Source organism: Panthera pardus, unplaced genomic scaffold (assembly GCF_024362965.1).
Source record: "Panthera pardus isolate Hobbes unplaced genomic scaffold, ASM2436296v1 HiC_scaffold_2, whole genome shotgun sequence".
NCBI classification, from domain to species: domain Eukaryota; kingdom Metazoa; phylum Chordata; class Mammalia; order Carnivora; family Felidae; genus Panthera; species Panthera pardus.
In genome coordinates this window covers 42,941,466-42,961,680 of record NW_026526765.1, presented here as the reverse complement: position 1 = coordinate 42,961,680, position 20,215 = coordinate 42,941,466, and the positions used below count along the sequence as shown (strand labels likewise).

At 53.0% G+C, this 20,215-nt stretch overlaps 1 protein-coding gene across 4 annotated transcripts in view; it reads right to left on the bottom strand.

The window, feature by feature from the left end:
• NDST1 (N-deacetylase and N-sulfotransferase 1) overlaps positions 1-20,215 on the bottom strand; it is a 58,984-nt gene that overhangs the window by 10,530 nt on the left and 28,239 nt on the right. For all 4 annotated transcript variants that reach the window (XM_019464425.2, XM_053907035.1, XM_053907036.1 and 1 more), the window contains exons 2-9: positions 16,964-17,862; positions 10,089-10,583; positions 7,117-7,204; positions 5,793-5,947; positions 4,933-5,118; positions 2,946-3,074; positions 1,937-2,119; positions 488-584 (exon numbers count right to left, since the gene is read on the bottom strand). In XM_019464425.2, the coding sequence (XP_019319970.1) occupies positions 488-584; positions 1,937-2,119; positions 2,946-3,074; positions 4,933-5,118; positions 5,793-5,947; positions 7,117-7,204; positions 10,089-10,583; positions 16,964-17,476 (1,846 nt within the window). In that variant the 5' untranslated portion in view covers positions 17,477-17,862. The remainder of the gene's footprint in view (positions 1-487; positions 585-1,936; positions 2,120-2,945; positions 3,075-4,932; positions 5,119-5,792; positions 5,948-7,116; positions 7,205-10,088; positions 10,584-16,963; positions 17,863-20,215) is intronic.

Below are 20,215 nucleotides of genomic sequence, written 5' to 3'. Positions count from 1 at the left end.
GTCACTTAGCTTCCCTGAGTCTCAGGTGTTTTGATCTATAACATGGGAGGGCCTATTCATGCCTCAGAGTGTGTTTGTTGGCAAAGACTTAGCAACCATACACTGCTTCTCCCTCTTGCGCCTCTGGCAGACATGACTAATTGATTCCAGTCCTCTTTGTACTGAACCAGTTTTTCCTGCCATTGCTCAAATTTGCAGAACAGCTGATCTGGGCTTCTCTGCCTAGACTCAGAGACTCCGAGGAAGACGCAGAGAGAGCTCCCTGAGGCGGTGGTTCGGGACAGGTAGGAAAATTCCACGCCCATCCTCCACCCCCTCCCCACTTCCATACTGACAGGCAGTTCGTGTTCATCCCAACTTCACTCCCACTTCCTGGGAAAGAGGGGGAAGATGACTTGGGAGTGGACTCAGGGCACGGCGGTCCCCCAAAATCTGTGGCTGAGATAGCAGGCAGTGGGGGACACCGGCCAAGAGGAGAGAAACTTGCCTGTTTTCTGGGGGCCAATGATGAGGAGCTTTGGGAAGCGGTCACATGTCTTCTCCTTGGACCAGATGTCTTTGTGGCGTTTATCCTCACAGGGGTCCTAAAACAACAGTGGAAGGAATGTTAGGGGGGCCCCAAACCCAATGAATGGACTCTCCTTGCACATGGATATGTGGCTGTTACAGTGCTGCCAGGTAGAGTAACTACACGTGTCCTTGTCACATCCCCAGCTCAGGACACCGAGCTGCGGAGCAGGCAGGGACCACTTCCGGTTAGCCCTAGTTCAGCCCAGTGCAGGGCACGTAGCAGGAGCTCATGAGCACTTATTGAATTTAACTGGATGAGCTGTGTCTAAACCAGGGGTCAGCAAACTTTTTCTACAGAGTTTAGTAAATCTATTGGTAAGTGGTTAGTAACTATTTTAACCTTGAGTACTATCTGGTCTCTGTCACAACTACTCAACTCTGTTGCTGCAGCATGAAAGCAGCCATAGGCAGTACTTACGAGAATGGGTGTAGATGGATTTCAATAAAACTTTATTTACAAAAACAGACTTCAGGCCAGATTTGGCCCATGAGTCATGGTTTGTTGACCTCTGATCTGAACTATGAGACTGCCATCAATTCCAGCTTAGCTTCTGTGTCTGGATTTTCACAACCCCCAGCGGCCTACGTCCCCAAGAGCTGCCCCCCCAAAACCTTCCCATCAGTCCCCTTTCCTGTGGTACAGAGCCTATGAGCATGAGAAGGGGCATAAAGGACTATCTAAGAGTCTAAGCAGGACACGGGGCACCTGCTTGCCTCATTTGATAGAGCATGTGACTCTTGATCTCAGGGTTTTGAGTTCAAGCCCCATATTGGGTGTGGAGATTACTTAAAAGTAAAATGTTAAAAAAAAAAAAAAAGGGGGGGCACCTGGGTGGCTCAGTTGGTTAAGCAGCTGACTTCGGCTCAGGTTATGATCTCGCGGTCCGTGAGTTCAAGCCCCGGTTCGGGCTCTGTGCTGACAGCTCAGAGCCTGGAGCCTGTTTCAGATTCTGTGTCTCCCTCTCTCTGACCCTCCCCTGTTCATGCTCTACCTCTCCCTGTCTCAAAAATAAATAAAACGTTTAAAAAAAAAAATTAAAAAAAAAAACAAACAAAAAACCCTAACTAGGTCAGGCAGTTGCTTTGACCCCCACTTGATCTACACTGTGTTCCTTTACAGTTTTGTAATGCTTTTTCAGAAGGTGTGCATGAGTGTGCATGCATGTGGGTCTGTGTGCGAGGTGTGTACACGCGTGTGCGTGAGAGCAGGCAAGTGTGCCCGTGCTGGTGAGCAAGTGTGCGCCTGAGTTGGCACTTGAGAGAGAGTACGAGGGTGTGGGGGCCAAGCCCGTGTCTGGAGTGCGTGCCTGTGAGTGGCGGGCATTCCGTCTCTGCGACAGGACACCTGGGCCACCACCCCACCCACCTGCCAGAGCGGGTCCTTCTCCTCGGAGAAGATCTGGAAGTACTTCTGTGCCAGCTGCACGGGGGGCAGCGTCTGCAGCCGGAGGTTGGTCCAGGAGTGCAGGAAGCGCACCAGGTGCTTGAAGGTGTACAGGCCCAGGCGGTCATTCCCATAGTTGGACAGGTGCGTCATGAAAATGCTGATCTGCTCCAGGGGAGGGGAGGTGGGAGGCGGGGCTGGTCAGCACCTGAGGCACCTCTACCCCACTTCTGACTCTTCCCGTCTTGCTGCGGCTCGCAGACCGAAGCTGCGACCAGTCCGAGGTGTACTGGCGCCATTAAGAAACTCGCCGTGTGACCTTGGCTGAGGCACAACCAGGTGAATCCAGGTCTGACTGACCACCAACTTCTATAACCCTGAAACGGGAAGCTGACCTACTGCGCAGTCACTGGGTGTTCTTTTATATTTTTTTGTGGAGTGTTCATGGAAAACAAGGAGTACTCGGTTACCCCGTAAAGCCGAATACAACTACCACTTAACATCTACTGAACAGTATTAAAGCACGGATGGTTATTTCTATTTTATAGGTAAGGAAAGAGAGGGCCAGAAAGTTCAGGTGAACAGTTCAAAATATATGTATCATATTTTACGTATGTATTTTACATGTGTATTACACACATACGTAGTTTGTAGATTCATGATTGACTATGTATATTAATATACAACATTCGTGTATTTATACATACAAAGACCGGAAGGAGAACGTAGACAAAAATTCTAACACTACTGCCTCGAAGTACAAGATTATGAAAGGGAAAAAAAAAAAAAAAAGACAACTCGGATTGCCTTCCCAAGGTCATGCAGCAGAGCAGGGACAGAGCCAGGGCCGCAGAGTGGGTTTCCCGACTCCTGACCCTCATACCTGCTTCCACCCCCTCCTCTCGAGGCCCAGGAAAGCCAGCCTCGGTGGCAGACACGCCATCCGGCAGCCGCTCCCCTCACCACCAGCCAAGGGCTACGGAGCACTCACAGGATTGAGGAGCACGGTGAGAAAGAGCTCGCCCCCGTTGATGATCTTGTCCAGCTCGCTGGAGCCACCAGGGTACTCATTGTAGAAAATGGTGTGTGTGAAGAGGCCGCAGGTCTGCCGCGGGAGGACCTAGGATGGGGAAGGGGAGAGCTATGGCATCTCCAGGCACGGATGGCAGAGGACCCTTCCTCAGGAGAACGGCCAGGTGTCTCCTTGTAAAAGGCAGCCTCTTGTGTGACCACACAGCCCCCACTCTTGGGGGTCTTCTCCCCCAAAGGCCACGGGCCTGTGCCATTTTACACACTTCATGCTATTCTCCGTTAACAAAATGAGCAGACCCAAAAGTAACGGAGACAGGAGAGTGAGAACGTCTGTCCAGAGAGGGTCCCCTTCCGGTCACACCTGCAACCCCCTCAAGAGCACTAGAACCTGCCTGGGAGTGCGCCCAGCCCCGCACTGGTTTCACTGCCAAGTCTCTGTCTCCTCTCATGAAACTGGACTCCAAGAGAGGAGGAAACTCGCCTATCAGGTGGTCACCACCTCATCCCCAGAGAAAATATGAATGCCTGGTATCCAGAGGTCAGTGGATGGATGGATGGATGGATGGATAAACGGATGGACAGATGGAAGCATGAATCTGGCCTTCCCACATATGCCCCATTTGGACTGTTGACAATTCAGCTTTCCAGCGTCTAGGGCCAAAAACCCCGGAGTCATCCTTGACGCATCTCTCCCTCCCACATCTTACATCCAACCCATTAGCAGATCCTGTTGCTCTGACTTTCCAAATAAGTCCAGAATCTGATTGCATCCTGACTTTGCACCCTGGTCCGAGCCACCACTATCTCATCTGGAAGACTGCAGTGGTCCCCAAGTGTCTCCCTGCTTTCCACTTTGTCCCCTGAAGTCTCTGAAACTCACAGGGACCAGAACAATGGAAATCTTTTTAAAACAGGAGTCTGATCATAACAGCGCCCCATGCAAACCTTCCCATCTCAGAAAAAAAGCTAATGTCTATCCAATGGCCTTATGTGGCCCTACACAATCGGGCCCATCACCTCTCCGACCTTATCTCCCCCTCACTTGCTCCCCTCCAGCCATACTGGCCTCCTAGTTGGTCCTCAAATACACCCAGCACAAGCCACCCCAGGGCCTTTGCACGTTTTTCTCTCCCTTGAATGCTTTTCTTCATATGGCAGCATGGCTCACTCCTAGGAGGGCCCTCCCTAGTCACTTTATTTCAATTAGCTTCTCCTCTCCTCTGGCACTCCCTATCTCTCTTCCCTGCTTGACTCTTCTCCATGGCCCCATCACCATCTGACCATACATTACCCATGTTACACACTTATGAGCACACTGTCTACCTCCTGCCACTAGAATGTCAGGTCTACAAGGGCAGGGACTTTTGTTGGCTTTGTACACTTCTGCATCCCCAGTGCCTAGAAAAGGGACAGAGACAGAAGAGTTCATGAAAAATGTTTAAATGAGCAAACGAATGAGGGGCGCCTGGGTGGCTCAGTCGGTTAAGCCTCCGACTTCGGCTCAGGTCATGATCTCGCGGTCTGTGAGTTCGAACCCCGCGTCGGGCTCTGTGCTGACAGCTCGGAGCCCGGAGCCTGCTTCAGATTCTGTGTCTTCCTCTCTCTCTGACCCTCCCCGTTCATGCTATGTCTCTCTCTGTCTCAAGAATAAACAAACATTTAAAAAAATTTTTTTAAAAAATGAGCAAACGAATGAGAGAGGCCTGTTCCCAGTCCTTACCAGAGGTCCTTTTTAAAAATGTTCATCCCCTGATCCCCTATCACAAAAGCTAAGAAGGAGCTCACGAAAGGCCAGACTGTCAGCCTACCTTCCCTGGGATCGAGAGCCTTGGCTACCAGAGGGGGCAGCAGAACCTGGCCTGAAACCCCTAACCAGCGCACCGAAGCCACGCTTCCCCGGACAATGCGTGTGCACCTGCCCCACGGGCCACTGGGGGCCCACTCACCATGATGCCATTGTGGATGAAGCCACGGCGGTAGCGGGCCGGCTTCAGGTGGGGGTACTCCTCCGTGCTGGTCACGCGGATACTCCACACCTGCTTCCAGGCCTCGTACAGCTGCACGTGCACAGGGTACACGCCCGAGTGGTGGGGCGCCACGGCATAGCCCATGTCCGTGGGGATGCCATGCTCCTGGGGGGAGGAGGGCCAAGGCAGGGTGAGCATGGGGTTCCTTCCCCACTGGGTCTTATTTTCCCTTTCTAGAATGGGAGAGAGCAATCAGAGGCTAGAACGGCAGGGTAGTGGGTCCAAGCCTTTCAAGTACAGATGGGAAAGCTGAGGCTCAGGGAGGAAAGGGATGTGCCCAGAGTCTCGGAGTGAGGGACTGACCAAGCTGGGACCCTTAACTCTCAGCCCAGAGTTCTTGCCCTCCAGCTCCCAGGAGTGAGGAGCAAGGACAAATGCATTTCCTGCCAGTCTTGGCCTCTGACTGGCTGGTGGGCCCAGGCTAAGCCCGTACCTGGGCCTTGTTCCCTCTTCCCTGAGCACCACCTCCAGCTTTCCTGAGCCTTCCACTCTGGCCTGAAGAGCTTGGGCTCAGGAAACAAACAGGCCTGGGTTCAAGTCCTGATGGGACTTCCTCCTAGCTGGTATGTGGCCTCCCTGAGCGTCGGTTTCTAATCTAAAAGTGAGAATATCGAGAACCACCTCTTGGGGTCTCTGTGAGGCTTCAGAAAGACAGTGGCTATAAAGATACTAATAAAATGCTATCAGACGAACTGCGCAAGCAGTGAGAGGCCAGCAGTCCAGACTCCCAGCCCAGCCCCTAGCCCGCCCAGCTCCGCCCTGTAGGGAATCTTACTCACGACAGCGAACTTCTTGTTCAGGGCCATCTGCTCGGCCAGCACCGACTGGTTGTGGAAAAGGTGGGGCTGCATGTGACTCCACATGTGGGGGAACCACCAGAACTCCTTCACATACGACAGCAGCAAATCGTCCCCAGCGTCCTCGGCATCAGTACCTAGAGTCAGAGCACAGGCAGCTCGGCCCGGCCCACCCCCATGAGGTTCTCCAGCCTGAGCTGGTGCACGCAGATGGGCGTACGCAGCCCAAGCCCACCCAAGAGGGCGGCTTGGGAGAGTTACCTGAGCTACAGCACGGGAGCAGACAGAGCCCCAGTCCAGGGCCCTGCATTCTAGAGTGTAGACTTCACTCAGTGCGTGACTTTGGCCAAGTCCTTCTCCTCTCGGCGCCCTTGGGCCCCATGTGTGCAACCCATGGTTCACAGGCAATGATTGCGATGGTTTCTCCTAGCTCTGACATGCCTGCTCTGATCCTGTTTTCCTAGCGGGCCATTTGGCATTTGCCTTTTACTTAATGATCGGAGCTCTTTAAACATGTACAGGATGTCTAATCCTGCCTCATGCATATTGCTACGACTACCTCTGATATGTTGAGGGCTGAGAATACGAAAAATGCATACAGACAACCCTATTTGGTTTTGGGACCCTGTTGCACACTCCCCCTGCCCCCTGCCCCCCAGAACTGTGGAGTATTAGGGTTTTTCCTAGAATTCAAGAGAGACTGTCCACATTGCTTCTGCCCAAGCAGAAGGCAGCTATAGAAAATATGTACTGCAGAAGACATCTCAGGGGTCTTTCTCTCTTGCCCAGCCCAGAAGGTCAGCGTTTGAGGAACTGGGGGAAGCCCAAAAGAAGAGGGAAGGCATGAATCAGGCAACCTACACCCTCAACCTCAACACTTAAGACTTGAAAATAAAATGCCAAAGGCCATCTTTGGGGTGGGCACAATTATAGGACATTCTCACTTTGTGTACTACATATTTCTGTAATGTTCTTAAAATTCAACCAATTACTTTTTTAAGCAGCCATAGGACAAATAATTTTAAAGGACAGAGGTAAGGGGGAGAGAAGAGGGAGAAGACGTCCCCAAAAGACTGCACAGCCTGAGGGGCAGGGAGGGATGAGTGGGGGCTATTGTATTATTGTTGCCCCCAAATGCCCTCTGCCTGGGGCTGTGACTGCTCTGTGGGCTGCTGGATGGGGGTGGGGGGCACAGGGGTCAAATGTGGCCCCAATGTGGGCATGCCAGCCACCTGCTGCACTCCAAGGACATAGATACTGAGGGCCCCTGGAAGTTGCTTGTGGGGGCAGAGCCAGGCCCACTTACCTGTGTGGAAGAATTTCCCTGAGTAGCCCAGGTTGAAGGTGAAGTTTGGGATGTGCGTGCGTAGTTCATTCTGCGTATCAAACAGGGCCTAGGACAGGCAGGGGAGGAAGGAGCAGGTGAGGGGCAAGCCAGGAGTTCTCTCTTCTTCCCCCTGATGGCCCAGAAAGATCCTGCTGTTGCAGGACCGGATGCAAAATTTGGAGGGCCCAGCAAAAAAAAAAAAAATCAAAATGTGGGATTCTTGCTCCAAAATTATTTAAAATATCCAGAAGGCAATAGCAGAGCATTGACCTTGTACAGGCCCCTTCTGAGTGTGGGGTCCCACAGCCACAAAGCCAGCCCTGTGCCGGGCCACCGGGCTGCTGGCGAGAGAAGAAGTGACTCTAGCCTGGCTCTGTTCTGTGTCCTTGAGAAAACTGTGTAACTGCTCCAGGCCTCAGTTTCCCCCGGTGTGAAATGGAGACAATAATATCTTCCTGATGGGGCTCTTGGGATGACTAAGTGACGTACTGCGTGTAAAACTGCTAGACGTTCTGGTAAGTAACGTAAAGTGGTGGCATCGCCGGGTCTGTGGTCACTGCCACCGTGAGCCTCCTGTTTTTGCCTGTCAAACGTGGAGGATTTCTCTCAGTAAATGCAAGGCTGATGTCACAGCATCATGACTTTTCCAAAGATGTACTGTGTACCCAGCAATGCCATGTCCCCATGCATGGCACACCCCACACTTGGCAAGTCAATGAAGGGAAGCTGACGCTGGGGAACAAACACACGCTTGTACTCTGGAGTCAGGACTCCGAAGGTCCCCACCCTGCACAATGCACAAGGCTGTTAAGAAACCCACAAGCGCCTGCTGTCAGGATACTTTGCAAACTGGAAGTCCTGGCCCTTCGGGGGCCACCACCGGCATCCTCCAAGGCCATGCACTACCTGATGGATGTGCCCGCTCTTGCTGTGCGGCCTTGGGCAAGTGACTTCACCTCTCTGAGCCTTAGTGCCCTCCTCTGTAAAATGCGACTTACAATAATACCCACGTCACAGGGCTGCTATGAGGATCAGAGGAGGCAATACACAGAGAGAGCTAAGCACAGAGCTTGGCACTTGCCAAACCCTGAATAAGCAGCTGCTGTTGGTATCATTTAAATTGCGCTGCACAGCCAGTACAAGTTCATGAGGCGACATTCATGTCTCTAAAAGAAAGGCTTAGTTGTAGCCTGTGCTTGGGATTAAGGGACCGGGGAGGGAGAAAACCTCTGCCTTTTCAGACTCACAAGGATGTTTAAGGCAAATGGGACCCCGGCTGGCGAAGCACTTTGCAGTCCACACTGAGCCGAGCCCACAGAAGAGGGTGTCTCTCTTAGTATTCTTCGACAGAAATAGCTCCAAACTGCTATCATCCCTCTCACTGTAAAAATGGGGAAAGTGAGAACCAAGTAGGGCCACTCAGGGCTCATGGGTGACACGGCGAGCCCGGTAGCCTGGTATCCTCAAGGGATCAACCCTGAACCAGTCCCAGGAACTCCCCTGGACAGGCAGCCAAGACTATGGTTATACCAGGAGAGAGTAGAAGGGCATCCTAAGTAGAAAACCACACGATCTACTCTGTTGGAAGTGGGTTATGGCATCGCATGAAACCTCAGAGCTGGAAGGCTCAACAGGAATCATCTTAACACTTTCTTTCAACAGGACCGCCCTTGAAGAAGTGATATCTCAGAAGCAAATGTGCAAAGCAGATCAAAGACTGCCCTGTCCCATGAGATGGGAGCCAGAAAGGCTCTGAGAGCCTGGCCTGTCTGCACATGCCCCTCCGTGAACCCCCCGGGGGTGCCAGGAAACAGCCTGACAACCTCCCATCCACCCCTCTTGTCAGTTCACCACCGGGGCCCAGATGCCGGACAGGGCTGCCCAGGTGTGCCAGTCAGTTTAGGGTCAAATTGATCTTGACTCCCCAGACAGCACCAGCTCCCCAACACCATTCGCTGGGTTCTTCTCCTCTGGAGGTGTAAGGAAGAGGAGAGCGTTTGCCTCTGACCCAGGCAGGAGGACCAATGCTCCCCCGGCCTTCCCCCCAGGCCCTTGACCGACCCCAGCGGTGACTGCAGGATGACAGGGAACACAGCGCCCACATGCGGACTCATGTGGAAGGAAAGCACTCCTCTGAGCAGTGTCTTTTGCAGTCCTAACATCAAAGGGAAGTCTGGGTTTGGTGCTAATCTCGTAAAGGAGGACCAGGTCAGCAGGCAGCAGTATCTCGGTAGAATTTAATCCCCTGGTTTTGTTTTCCTTGGCTCTACTGTTGTGCTTGCCCTCTATTTATGGCAACCGGCACTGATTTCCCCATTTACACTAGGGATCGTTTCCTTTGCAAAGAACTCTGAGTAAAATAGAGAGTGGATGGAAACTGCATTTTAAAGCTAGCTTAATGGTCTTGATTTGGAGGCTTCTCTTTAGTAGTGATGCATGTGTGTAAAATTTCATGGCTTGCAAAATGCTTTTACATACAGCTTTGTTTGGTAAACACTTTTTGAAATAAACACATGCATTCCACTATTTATACAGACCTCAGTTAAACTATGCCTTGTGTATGATTCAAGCTCTAATTCTTGTTTGAAAAGTTTCGTGGAAGCTCTCGTACTGACATCAACATTTCTGAGAGTGAAAAATCAGGTCTGGATTCAAAGGCAGAGAAGCAACCCTGCCCAGCTCCCAGCCCAGTGCTTCAGTGACCGGGTCTCTCCCTCCACAGGCGCATTTCTGAGTTCCACACCCCAGATGCAAAATTCCTCTCTGCCCCATGCTTCGATATAATTTTCAGGGACACTTTCGTCCAGTAAAACAATTAATAAAACCAGCTGGCCGAGGGAGGGGGATCAACAGCACTGGGGGGAGACAGAGACGGCGACATCATGCTGGGGCATCCCAAGGTCCGAAGGCGGCAAGGCCCTGCCCTACGTGTCTGGCACCCCCAGCCATACCTTCACGTCCTCCACCTTCATGCGTGTGCCCTCCTTGCCCACAAAGATGTCGTCGATGTCCACCAGGATGTAGCGGTCCAGAGGCAGGGAGAGGCGCTTGCCGGTGAGGAAGGCCACGGCGTCGACAAAGACGAGCTTGTGCAGCCAGAAGTTGAGGTTGTTGCCAAACAGCACACGCTGGATGCCGTCATGGAGGCCCAGGTCCTGGACCACGGTGGCATGCAGAGCGGCGTGCAGGCCGGCGTCCGCGCCCAGGTGCGGGATGGACTCGGAGGAGCGCGTCTTGGCCAGCAGCACAGGCTCGTAGGTGGAGTGGTTGGACTGGAACACGGTCCAGTCCTCGCCAGGCAGCACGCCCTTCTCCACCTCGCTGGGCCGTGTCACATAGAGCAGCGGGGACTTGGGGTTGATGCTGCAGTCCTTCAGGCCCAGGTTGGAGTGCAGGAACAGGGGGAAACCTTTGAGCTGCGCACTCAGCAGGCTGTTCTCGTTGGCCTGTGGGGGGGCGGGGGGGGGGGCAGGGGGAGAGAGGGGGAGCAGAGCCGTCAGATCCAGAAGCCCCAAGGGCCTGCGGGATCTCAGGCGGGGACAGATAACAGTAGCGTCAACAGTATTCTCTAACATCCATGGAGGCCTTAGCCTATCCCTGGCCCTGTGCTAACCGAGCTATGCAAACCCGGCCCCACCCATCACGATAATATACTGGCTAACACGCAGGATGTGCTCACCAAAGCCAGGAATCCAGTTCATGCACTTGGCAGGCAGGTGCTGTTAATCCTCATAGTGACCCCACGACGGAGGGGTCGCTGTCGTTTGCATCTTACAGATGAGGAGACTAAGGTCCAGAGGGTCTATGTAACTTGGGCAAAATCACACAGAGAGAAGTCTAGCAGTCGAGAGCCCAGACTCTGCCACCAGACGGCCTGGCCGCGGGCAAGTTAGGTAACCTCTCTGTGCCTCCGTGTCCTCTGCTGTAAAGTGTGGCCAGCAACGGTGAGTACCTCATGGAGTGGTCGAGGATGATTCTGGCAAAGTGCTCGGGACGGGGCCAGCAGCATCACCAATTGCTCATTCAGTCCTCATACCAGCCTCGGGAGGCTTTATTATCCCACTTCATGGGTGGGGACACTGAGGCTTCGAGGGGGTGCTGCCCTCAGTCACACAGGGGCAGGAGTTGTCACAATGACCCAGCCAGATGATCTGCCCCTGGAGCCCACACACAACTGGCCACCAGGTTCCTCTGCCTGGGGTTTCCAAACTGGCTTGTGCCACGCAATCCTTCACTCAGGAGAAATCTTGGATTGCCAATGTAGATGAGACCAAAGAGGAGGCGTCTGCTGGGGGTGCAGGCGCAAAGACACTCTGCCCCATAGCGTTCCCAACCCTCTGTATGCACCTAGCACCCGAGGCCCCCCCTTCACAGGAGTCCAGCTTCTTCTCCCAGGGCCTGGTGCTGCCCAGCTGCCTGGGATCTGCAGACAGTACCCACGGCACCCCCTCTCCTCTTCCCAAGACTCACACGCCATCCCTCCCCTTTCCAGCCACCTGCTTCTGCACATGGTACAGTTCGTTCTTGTCCCTGTGCCAGTTCCATTCGGCATTCTTGGCCAGACGAACTCCTGTTCATCCTTCAAAACCCAGTGCAAATGCCCTCTTTGCACTGGCCTCCCTGGAACCAGGTTAGAGCCTCATCTGCAGCACTTTCACCTTTGCTGTTGCATTATCTGTTTAGGGTCTCTGTCTCACCAGCCTGCCCTCTCAAAGGCAGGAGCTACATTACTTCCACCTTTGGATCCCCGGTGCCCAAAACAAGGCTTAATACCCAGTGAGAGCAAACACGTGCTTGAGGAGTTAATTGGGTTTTTAAAAAGAATAAAAAGGAGGGGCGCCTGGGTGGCTCAGCTGGTTAGGTGTACAACTCTTGATTTTGGCTCAGGTCTTGACCTCACGGTTCGTGAGTTCGAGGCCCGTGCCAGGCTCTGTGCCGACAGTGTGCAGCCTGCTTGGGATTCTCCCTCTTTCTCTGCCCCTCCGCTGCTCTCACTCTCTCTGTCTCTCTGAAAATAAACTTTAATAAACGAGTAAATAGAATAAAAAGGAAAAGACAGATCCCTAGTACCTGGCACATGACAGTTTTTCAGTGTGGGTTTCATTTGTTCATTCCATAACTGTTCAGTGTGCCAGGCACTATGTTAAGTGAGGGATACAGTGAGGAAAAACAGGCATGGCTCTTCGCCCTCACAAACCTTCAGGTCAAGCAGGGAAGAGAGACAGCAACCAAAATCGCAGAAGTAAGGATAAAGCTTCAGTGTGGCACATCCTACATAGAAGTTCATAGTTCTGGAAGAGTCCGTAACTGGCCACAGTCAGCTGGCTCAAGGAATACTTCCCAGAGAAGGGACTTTTGAACCGAGGTTTAAAGAATGAGTAACTTTGGGGCGCCTGGGTGGCTCAGTCGGTTAAGCGGCCGACTTTAGCTCAGGTCATGATCTCTCGGTCCGTGAGTTCGAGCCCTGCGTCGGGCTCTGTGCTGACAGCTCAGAGCCTGGAGCCTGTTTCAGATCCTGTGTCTCCCTCTCTCTGACCCGCCCCTGTTCATGCTCTGTCTCTCCCTGTCTCAAAAATAAATAAAACATTAAAAAAAATTAAAAAAAAAAAAGAATGAGTAAGTATCAACCAGCGGGAAAGCTGGGGCTACATTCAAAGAACAGCAAGTGCAAAGGCCCTGAGGAAGGAGGAGACTCAAGGAAGAGCAAGAGGCCAGCAGGGTGATCAAGAGGGAGAGGAGGCAATGAGACAGGAAGGTCGGCTGGGGCCAGATCTGAGGACCCTGGAGGCTGGAAGCGGCAGCGGAAGCCATCAAAGACTCTATCAAAGGGTTTCGAACAGAGGGATGACAGGTTTCAATTTGCATTTTAAAAAGATCCATCTGGCTGCTGTGTGGAGAATGAGTGGGGTGGGTGTCGCAAAGCAAAGGGGCACCAAATGAGGCTAGAGAGGAAGGTAGAGCCATAGGGAAGACCACCCAGGAGCGCTGGCCAGGGGAGCACTGTACAGGGATATTCAGCTGAGGACTGAGCCCGTGCCCCAGGTGGAGCTGCCTCTCCCCTGAGGGTTTCTTTTGCTAATATCCACCATGCAGAAGTGCTTTTTTCTAATTCCCACAAAGGCTCTGCAAGGTTCTGGCCTTGAAAAATGCGATAAAGGACCTGCATTCAATTCTCCACATACCAGGAGTACCTGCCCACACCCTGTCCTGAGCCAACCTGGAGTGCTGAGACCCAACGCAGAGTCCCATCCTGACAGGCCACTCCGCCCAGCCCCAGGTCCCCAGGACCCCTGAGCCAGCACTGGCCAAACTACTTGGGCCATGTGGGAGCAAAGGCAGTGGGGCCCGGTGACATTTCAGGCGCTATCCGTCACCTGCTGTGGCCTGGGAGGCCACACTGGACCACAGGCACTGGGGGATCCCATTTCAAAGCCCCGTTCCTGAGCTGATAGCCAGGCGCTGGCAGCTCAGCCAGCTGCCCAGCTGGGAGACATCGAGGAAGCGAGAAAGCCAAGTTGCTGATCGTCCACCCCAGTGGGCAATGAAAGGAATGGAGAGCGAGCCTCGGCATCACAGGGACTGGCCCATACTGTAGGCCTCCGCCCACCAGAGGGGAACCCCTCCTGTTCCTCAGCACTGAGGACCCGCTCAGGAGACACCAAATCCTCCAGTGGAGTCATCCAGGTAGAGGGAGGAAGGGCCCTGACCTGGGAGTCAGACTCTGATGGTAACTAGCTGGATAACTTTGGGACGCCCAAGGTTCCCGAGGTACCACGTCTGCACGTCTCCGGTCCTCACATCTGTTGGTCTGTTTGCTCTGACATACTCACCTGTGGCTGGGTGGGAAGGCATGAGTGTGGTTGTCAATCTTGGACCTGACTTACTTCGCTCTGTTACTTCAGGCAGGCATTTCACTTGCTGAGCCTGTTTCTTACTTGAAAATGAAGTGCCTCCTTCACAGGGTGGTTGTGAGAATTGCACACGGTAAAGCTGGCAAAGCAATGGGGTCAGTGTGGCACATAGTAGGTGTGCGATAAAAGAGGCTGGGTAGCCCTTGTCAATCCTCTGCCAGGTTGTGGTCAGCCCCAGGGCCCCTGGAGTCATGAGGTTGAGCTATGACAATGGCAGGAACCAGGGCTCCCATCCTCAAGGATCTCCTAGGGGCACAAGGAGCTATGACAATGGCAGGAACCAGGGCTCCCATCCTCAAGGATCTCCTAGGGGCACAAGACAGAGCCACAAGACAGACAAAGGTGCCCACCAGCTGTGCTTGTTGAACAAGGAGATGGCAAGGCACAGCAGCTGCCACTTACTGGGTGGCAGACGGTGCCACCCGCTGTCATCTTCGACATGGCCCAGTGACGCGGGTGCCGTGATAGGTCCCGCTTTACAGACGGCTTGAATATCCTGCCTGAGGTCGCTCTGCTTAAAAGTGACAGAAAGATTTGAAGCAGGGTCTGGACTTTCCAGCTCCTACTCTTACACGGACCTGGGAATCCAGCACCAGTGGGAATTAGAAAGGGGGAGTCTCCAGACCTCGGGTCCACAAACCCTCTGGGTTTGCAAACCCAATGCAAACCCACTTGTACTGTGGAAAGAGCCAAAAGATGGAACCTGACCACCAGAGGGCTCCATTTGAGCAGAAAGTCCCAGGCCTCTACCTGAGACCAAGCAGGGGTCTTGTCTTACACAACATGGTAGGAACAACACGAAGACTGGACTTTCCAGTGACCCCACAGTAAGAATGTGAGCGTGTCCCTGCTCCCCGGGGCCTCATGTTCACCTTCTGTGCAGCAAAGAACTGGGGTTAGACAGCATCCAAGCACTGGCACACCAACTGTGCTTGCTGCCTGGTCCCCAGAGACTGTGGGAGTTCTGTGTGCTGATGTAATTTCTACTACATAAATGGCATTTGGGGCCCTGGACCCATCACAGTGTGGTTAAGACTAAAGCCTCTACAGTCAGACTGCCTGGGTTCAAATCCTCGATCTGTACTTATTAGAGAGATGAGGGTAGTCACATTTCTTCACCCCTCTTTGCCTCAGTTGCCTTTTCTCTTAAATCAGGATGCTATCCACCCGCCTTAGAGGATCGTTTGATGAGTGTTATATGAGTTCATTCACATAAAGCACATGGACAGGGCATGGTTCTGGGTGAGCACTCAATAAATGTCAGCCATCGAGATGTTTTCCAGCCCTGGGGCTCTGAATCAAACTTAATGAAGTTCATGGCAGGGAATGGAAGAGTCCAGGGGAAAAGAAAAATCAGACAATGAAGGGAGCCTGAGGTTATGCCACTGTAAAGCCATAAACCAGGCCAGCGTTTCCTAGAGGCTGCTCTTTGAAATAAAGGGCTTTGTGATCAAGCCAGCTGGGGAACAAATCTCACCAGGTTGTTCTACTGCAGGACTTCTAAGGGCCTTCAATTTCTTGGCCCACAAAACCTTTTTTAGTGGCAGAGCATCCTGCTGCATTAGTGCATGAAAGGACACACCGGGGGAACCCCTCCCCTGGGTCAGGCTCCTCCCTACCCCGAGCACAGGGCCTAGTGCACATGGGTGGCCACGAGTGCCTGGGGACATATGGGCACCCGTCAGCGGCTATGGGCCATTTCTGACCCACTCCTGCTCCTCTCCCAGCTCACACCAAAAAAGAACCTTCATGACCTGTCACCTCTGTCTGGAAGGCCCTCTGCACAGAGAGCTATGTGGCTCCTTGCCTCACTTCCTTCCAGTACTTCGTCAAAGACAACCTTCTTGGCCATTCCATCCAAAACAGCATCAACTGCCCATACCCCTCACCCCCTATGCCCTTTCCCGGCTTTATTCCTTCCTGTACTTGTCACCACCTGCCACTTGTTTACTTGTTCGTTGTCTGCCACCCACCCCACCCCACTGCACTGAAATGTCAGCTCAGTGACAGCAATGAGGGACTCTGCACACTCTGATCACCATTATGTCCCCAGTGCCTAGCAAAGGATCTGGACACACAGTGAGTGCTTTGTAAAAATTTGCTGACTAAAGAGATAAATGTCCCCACGTACCTCCCTAGAGTCCCTACCACCCATCTTGAAGAGGAGAGTTCTCTACCCAGAGCCCCTAGATCCCCCCATCCAGCTGTTCCCAACTTCCTCCTCCCCACAGACAGCTTCTCCATGGCACATTCAGCAAGGACTCTGATCCCAGCAGTCATTCTCGGTGCCCCACAGAGCCCAGAGTGGTGCACCTGCCCACTGGGATTTCTTTCTCCTCTTCCCCCCAATGCAAAATGGCCCTGTTCCGGAGGCGCATAAAATGCCACAGCCCACCACAGGCAAGAGGAAAGAGTACAGGATCCAGAGCCCAGAGTGTCTAAGACTGCATTCAAATCCTGGCTCTTCCACTTATAGGCTACCTAGCCTCAGACACATAATCCTCCTGAGCCTCGGTTTGCCCATCTGCAAAATGAGGACACACCCCATGCCTTGGAAGGACTGCCATGACGTTCAAGGGACCTAGTCTCTCCTACCTCACACCCATTCCCGAGGCTTCCTTTAGGCAAGTGCCTACTGTGTGCCAGGTCCCCGTGTGAGGCAGGCAATCCCCCTGCCATGTGCTCCTAATAAAAGCTAATACTTAAAAAGCATTTATTAGACACCAGGTACTATGTGCTCCAAGTGCTTTACATGTACTCACCCACTTACCCTTCGTGACCATCCTAGGAGGTAGGGGCTAACATTATACCCATTTTACAGATAGGAAAAGTCAGACACTCAGCTATGGAGCGTAGAAATGGGATTCAAACTCAGCCAGCATTGCTAATGCTTGGGGACCCCAGCCCCTGCGTACCTTGAAGAAGCCGATGATGCCCACACCGTAGGCCACACAGTACTTGTCCAGCAGCTCCCGGTTCCAGGCGTCCAGGTTGACGTACTTGAGGATGTTCTCATAAATGATGAGGGCGAAGCGGCCGCGGCCCTTGTCGGTAAGTGTGGGCATATCACCCTTGCCCGGTGCGATCTCCGTGCGGTACTTGAAGCGGCTGGACTCCAGGATGGCCACGACCTCCTGGCCCAGCTGGGAGTAGAGGCTCTCCACAAACACCAGCACCAGTGGGTCCGTGCGGGAGGGGGCGGCCGCCTGTATGGGCTTGAGTGGCAGCAGGCGGCTGGGGGCCACAGGGGGCGGGTCCCCACAGTCAGGCTCAGGGGCGTCTGCCGAGGGCTCCAGGCCCCGCTTCCAGCCATACAGGTAGTAGGCCGAGACAAAAACGCTGAACAGGCAGAAGATGAACAGCAGGAAAAGGACAGCCTGCGGGGACACGTGCCGACACAGCCTGCGGAGGCGTGCCAGGGCGGGCATCCTGGCCCCCAGACCTCGGCCTCCGGAGGCCCCTCTGCCCCGGCCACCCCCAGGCCCCACGCAGGAGGAGAGAGCAGAGTCGTCCACTGACCAACAAATTCACAGTCACTTAGCAAGCGCGGCCCTCAGTGGGCAGCAGGAGTGGGGGATCCGGGCCCCCGGCCCTTCCTCCCAGCCAGGGGCACAGTCCGCAGGCCGGTTGCGCTCCTTCCTTCCTCCGTGCGCCTTTATGTCACCATGGCAAACCCCCACGTGGTCCTGTGCACAGCAGAAGTGCCCCCAGGGCGTCAGGGCCTCCTGGGGGGGCTGGGCAGCGGGCCGAAGGACACAGGGCAGGCCCGGGGGTGCCGCATGCCGCTCGCTCAGTGGGGCCCACGCGGCCAAGGCTGTGGAGAGGAGAGGAGAGCCAGAGGTGAGAAGGCCGAGTGTGGGCTTTGGGCGTCCACTGACTGTGGACACACAGGACCTGACCTAGGTGGGTCCAACTCAAGTGCTGCTGCCTAACCCGGCTCTATGATTTCACACAAGCTCTCTCTCTCGGCCTCAGTTTTCCTCTTTGTGAAACAGGGTTGACAATAGTACCTGCCTCACAAGAGGCTCAGGGATTAGGTCCCTAATCCTAATGTGCATAATGCGCATAAATCACTCAGAGCAATACCAAGCATATGGTGTCCACAAGGGCGGTTGCTATTTATTAGAATTGCACGAGCCCAACACTAGAGCTAGCAAACTCCAGATGCAGGAAGGACAGAGTGAAACAAACATGTGCAAGGCCTGGGAGCCAGAGGTGGGGTTCTGAATCATGGCTGAACACCGCATCCTCACCCACACAGTGCTTCCCCACCCATTTCTCTGTCTGAATGGGCCTAGCAGCCTTATCAGGCAGCCAGAACTTGGGGTTCCTGGGTCCCCCTCAGCCCCATCCCCTGCCCAGAGCCTCCACCTGTATTAATCTCACTGCAGAGTAAATGAAGACCACACACCCACACCCGGTAAACTAAGGCCCCAATTTCCTCATCCCAAACAGCAGCCCCTATACCACGGCCTTCCAGGCTCCCTTAAACATAGTGGAAGCGCTACTGAAAGCTAGGAGGAGAGAGATGGGGATGGGACAGAGACAGAAGGTGTGAGGGTCTCAGCGGACACAGCCAGGGAGTGAATGTAAGCCTTAGACCTGCCCTAAGGGGTGAAGATCTTAAAAATCCCTCCCAGGCCCAAGACTACACGGTGCCCTGGGGGTGGGTCCAGCATACCAGAGACCAGACAACTGCACCTCTAGGAACTTATCCTAGAGGTTGTAATTTCAGAAGTGTGTAATGATTTCCCCACAAGAAGACAAATCCCAGTGCTATTTACAATAGCAAATGTCCAACAATAGGGGATTGCCCTTAGCAATTACAGTGCAAGCATTAGATAGAAGCCCAGGCAGCCACTTACAACGTTTACTATGTGGAAGAAAGACATTTACTGACGTAGAAATATAGTTACCACACATGTTGTTAAAGCAGAAAACACTTGTAAAACACTATGCATGGTCATATTTCTGTTGAAAATTGTTATGCATAAGCCAGAAACTGGTACTAAATCCATACAAACAAACAAACAGCCAAAATGTTAACAAGGATTATCTCTGAATGATTTTTATTTTCTTCTCTGTTTCCTAATTTTTTTTATAATAACCACTTACTATTTTTGTGAAAATAAGAAAACAAATGGTTTTATTTTTAAAAAAATTTTTAATGTTTATTTTTGAGAGAGAGACAGAGACAGAGAGACAGAGCATGAGCGGGGATGGGGCAGAGAGAGAGGGAGACACAGAATCTGAAGCAGGCTCCAGGCTCTGAGCTGGCAGCACAGATCCCGAAGCAGGGCTCACACTCGCAAACCGTGAGATCATGACCTGAGTCAAAGTTGGACATTTAACCAACTGAGCCACACAGGTGCCCCAGAAAACAAATGTTTTTAAAATATGTGCTCAGGGGCGCCTGGGTGGTCGGTTGAGTGATGGACTCTTGATTTTGGCTCAGGTCATGATCCCAGGGTTGTGGGGTCGAGTGCCATGTGGGGCTGCATGCTGCTTGAGATTCTTTCTCCCTCTCCCTCTGCCCCTCCCCCCTCTCACACACTCATAAGTAAATAAATAAATAAATAAATAAAGTGATCATAAGCAAGAGGCAGGACTATGAAATGAGGACATGTCTAGGCCACCAGTGTTGCTCCCAGTTCTGCCAATCACATGCTGTGTGACGCAGAGTATACCCTAACCCCTCTCTGGGCTTCCTGCCTGTTAGAGAGGAGCTTGGGCCAGACGTTCTCTGGGGGCTCTTCCACCTCTGATATTCATTCTTTAATTCAGTCCCAGTCCCTACTATATGTCAGCACCACGGGGAACCCAAGGCAGCCAAGAAAATAGGTTCCTACAATGCAGGGGGACGAGTGTAATAGTGGGGGAAGGGTGTTTGAGAGAACTCAGGGACACCTAACGCCCCTTGAAGCAGAGGGGGAGGATCAAGGAAGGCTTCCTGGAAGAAGTGGTTCCTGAACTGACCAGAAGAACAAGTTCAGTTGACCAGGGGTAGGAATGGGGAGAAACACATGGAGATAAAACACTTGGAGATAAGGGACTGTGCAAAGCTTTCCAGGGACTCCTTGCAATTCCAGCTGAGAGCAGGGCAAGAAGGAACAGGTCTCCTGGGCGGAGGCTGGAGGGCTGGGGTGACAGTCATATTTATTTCCAGG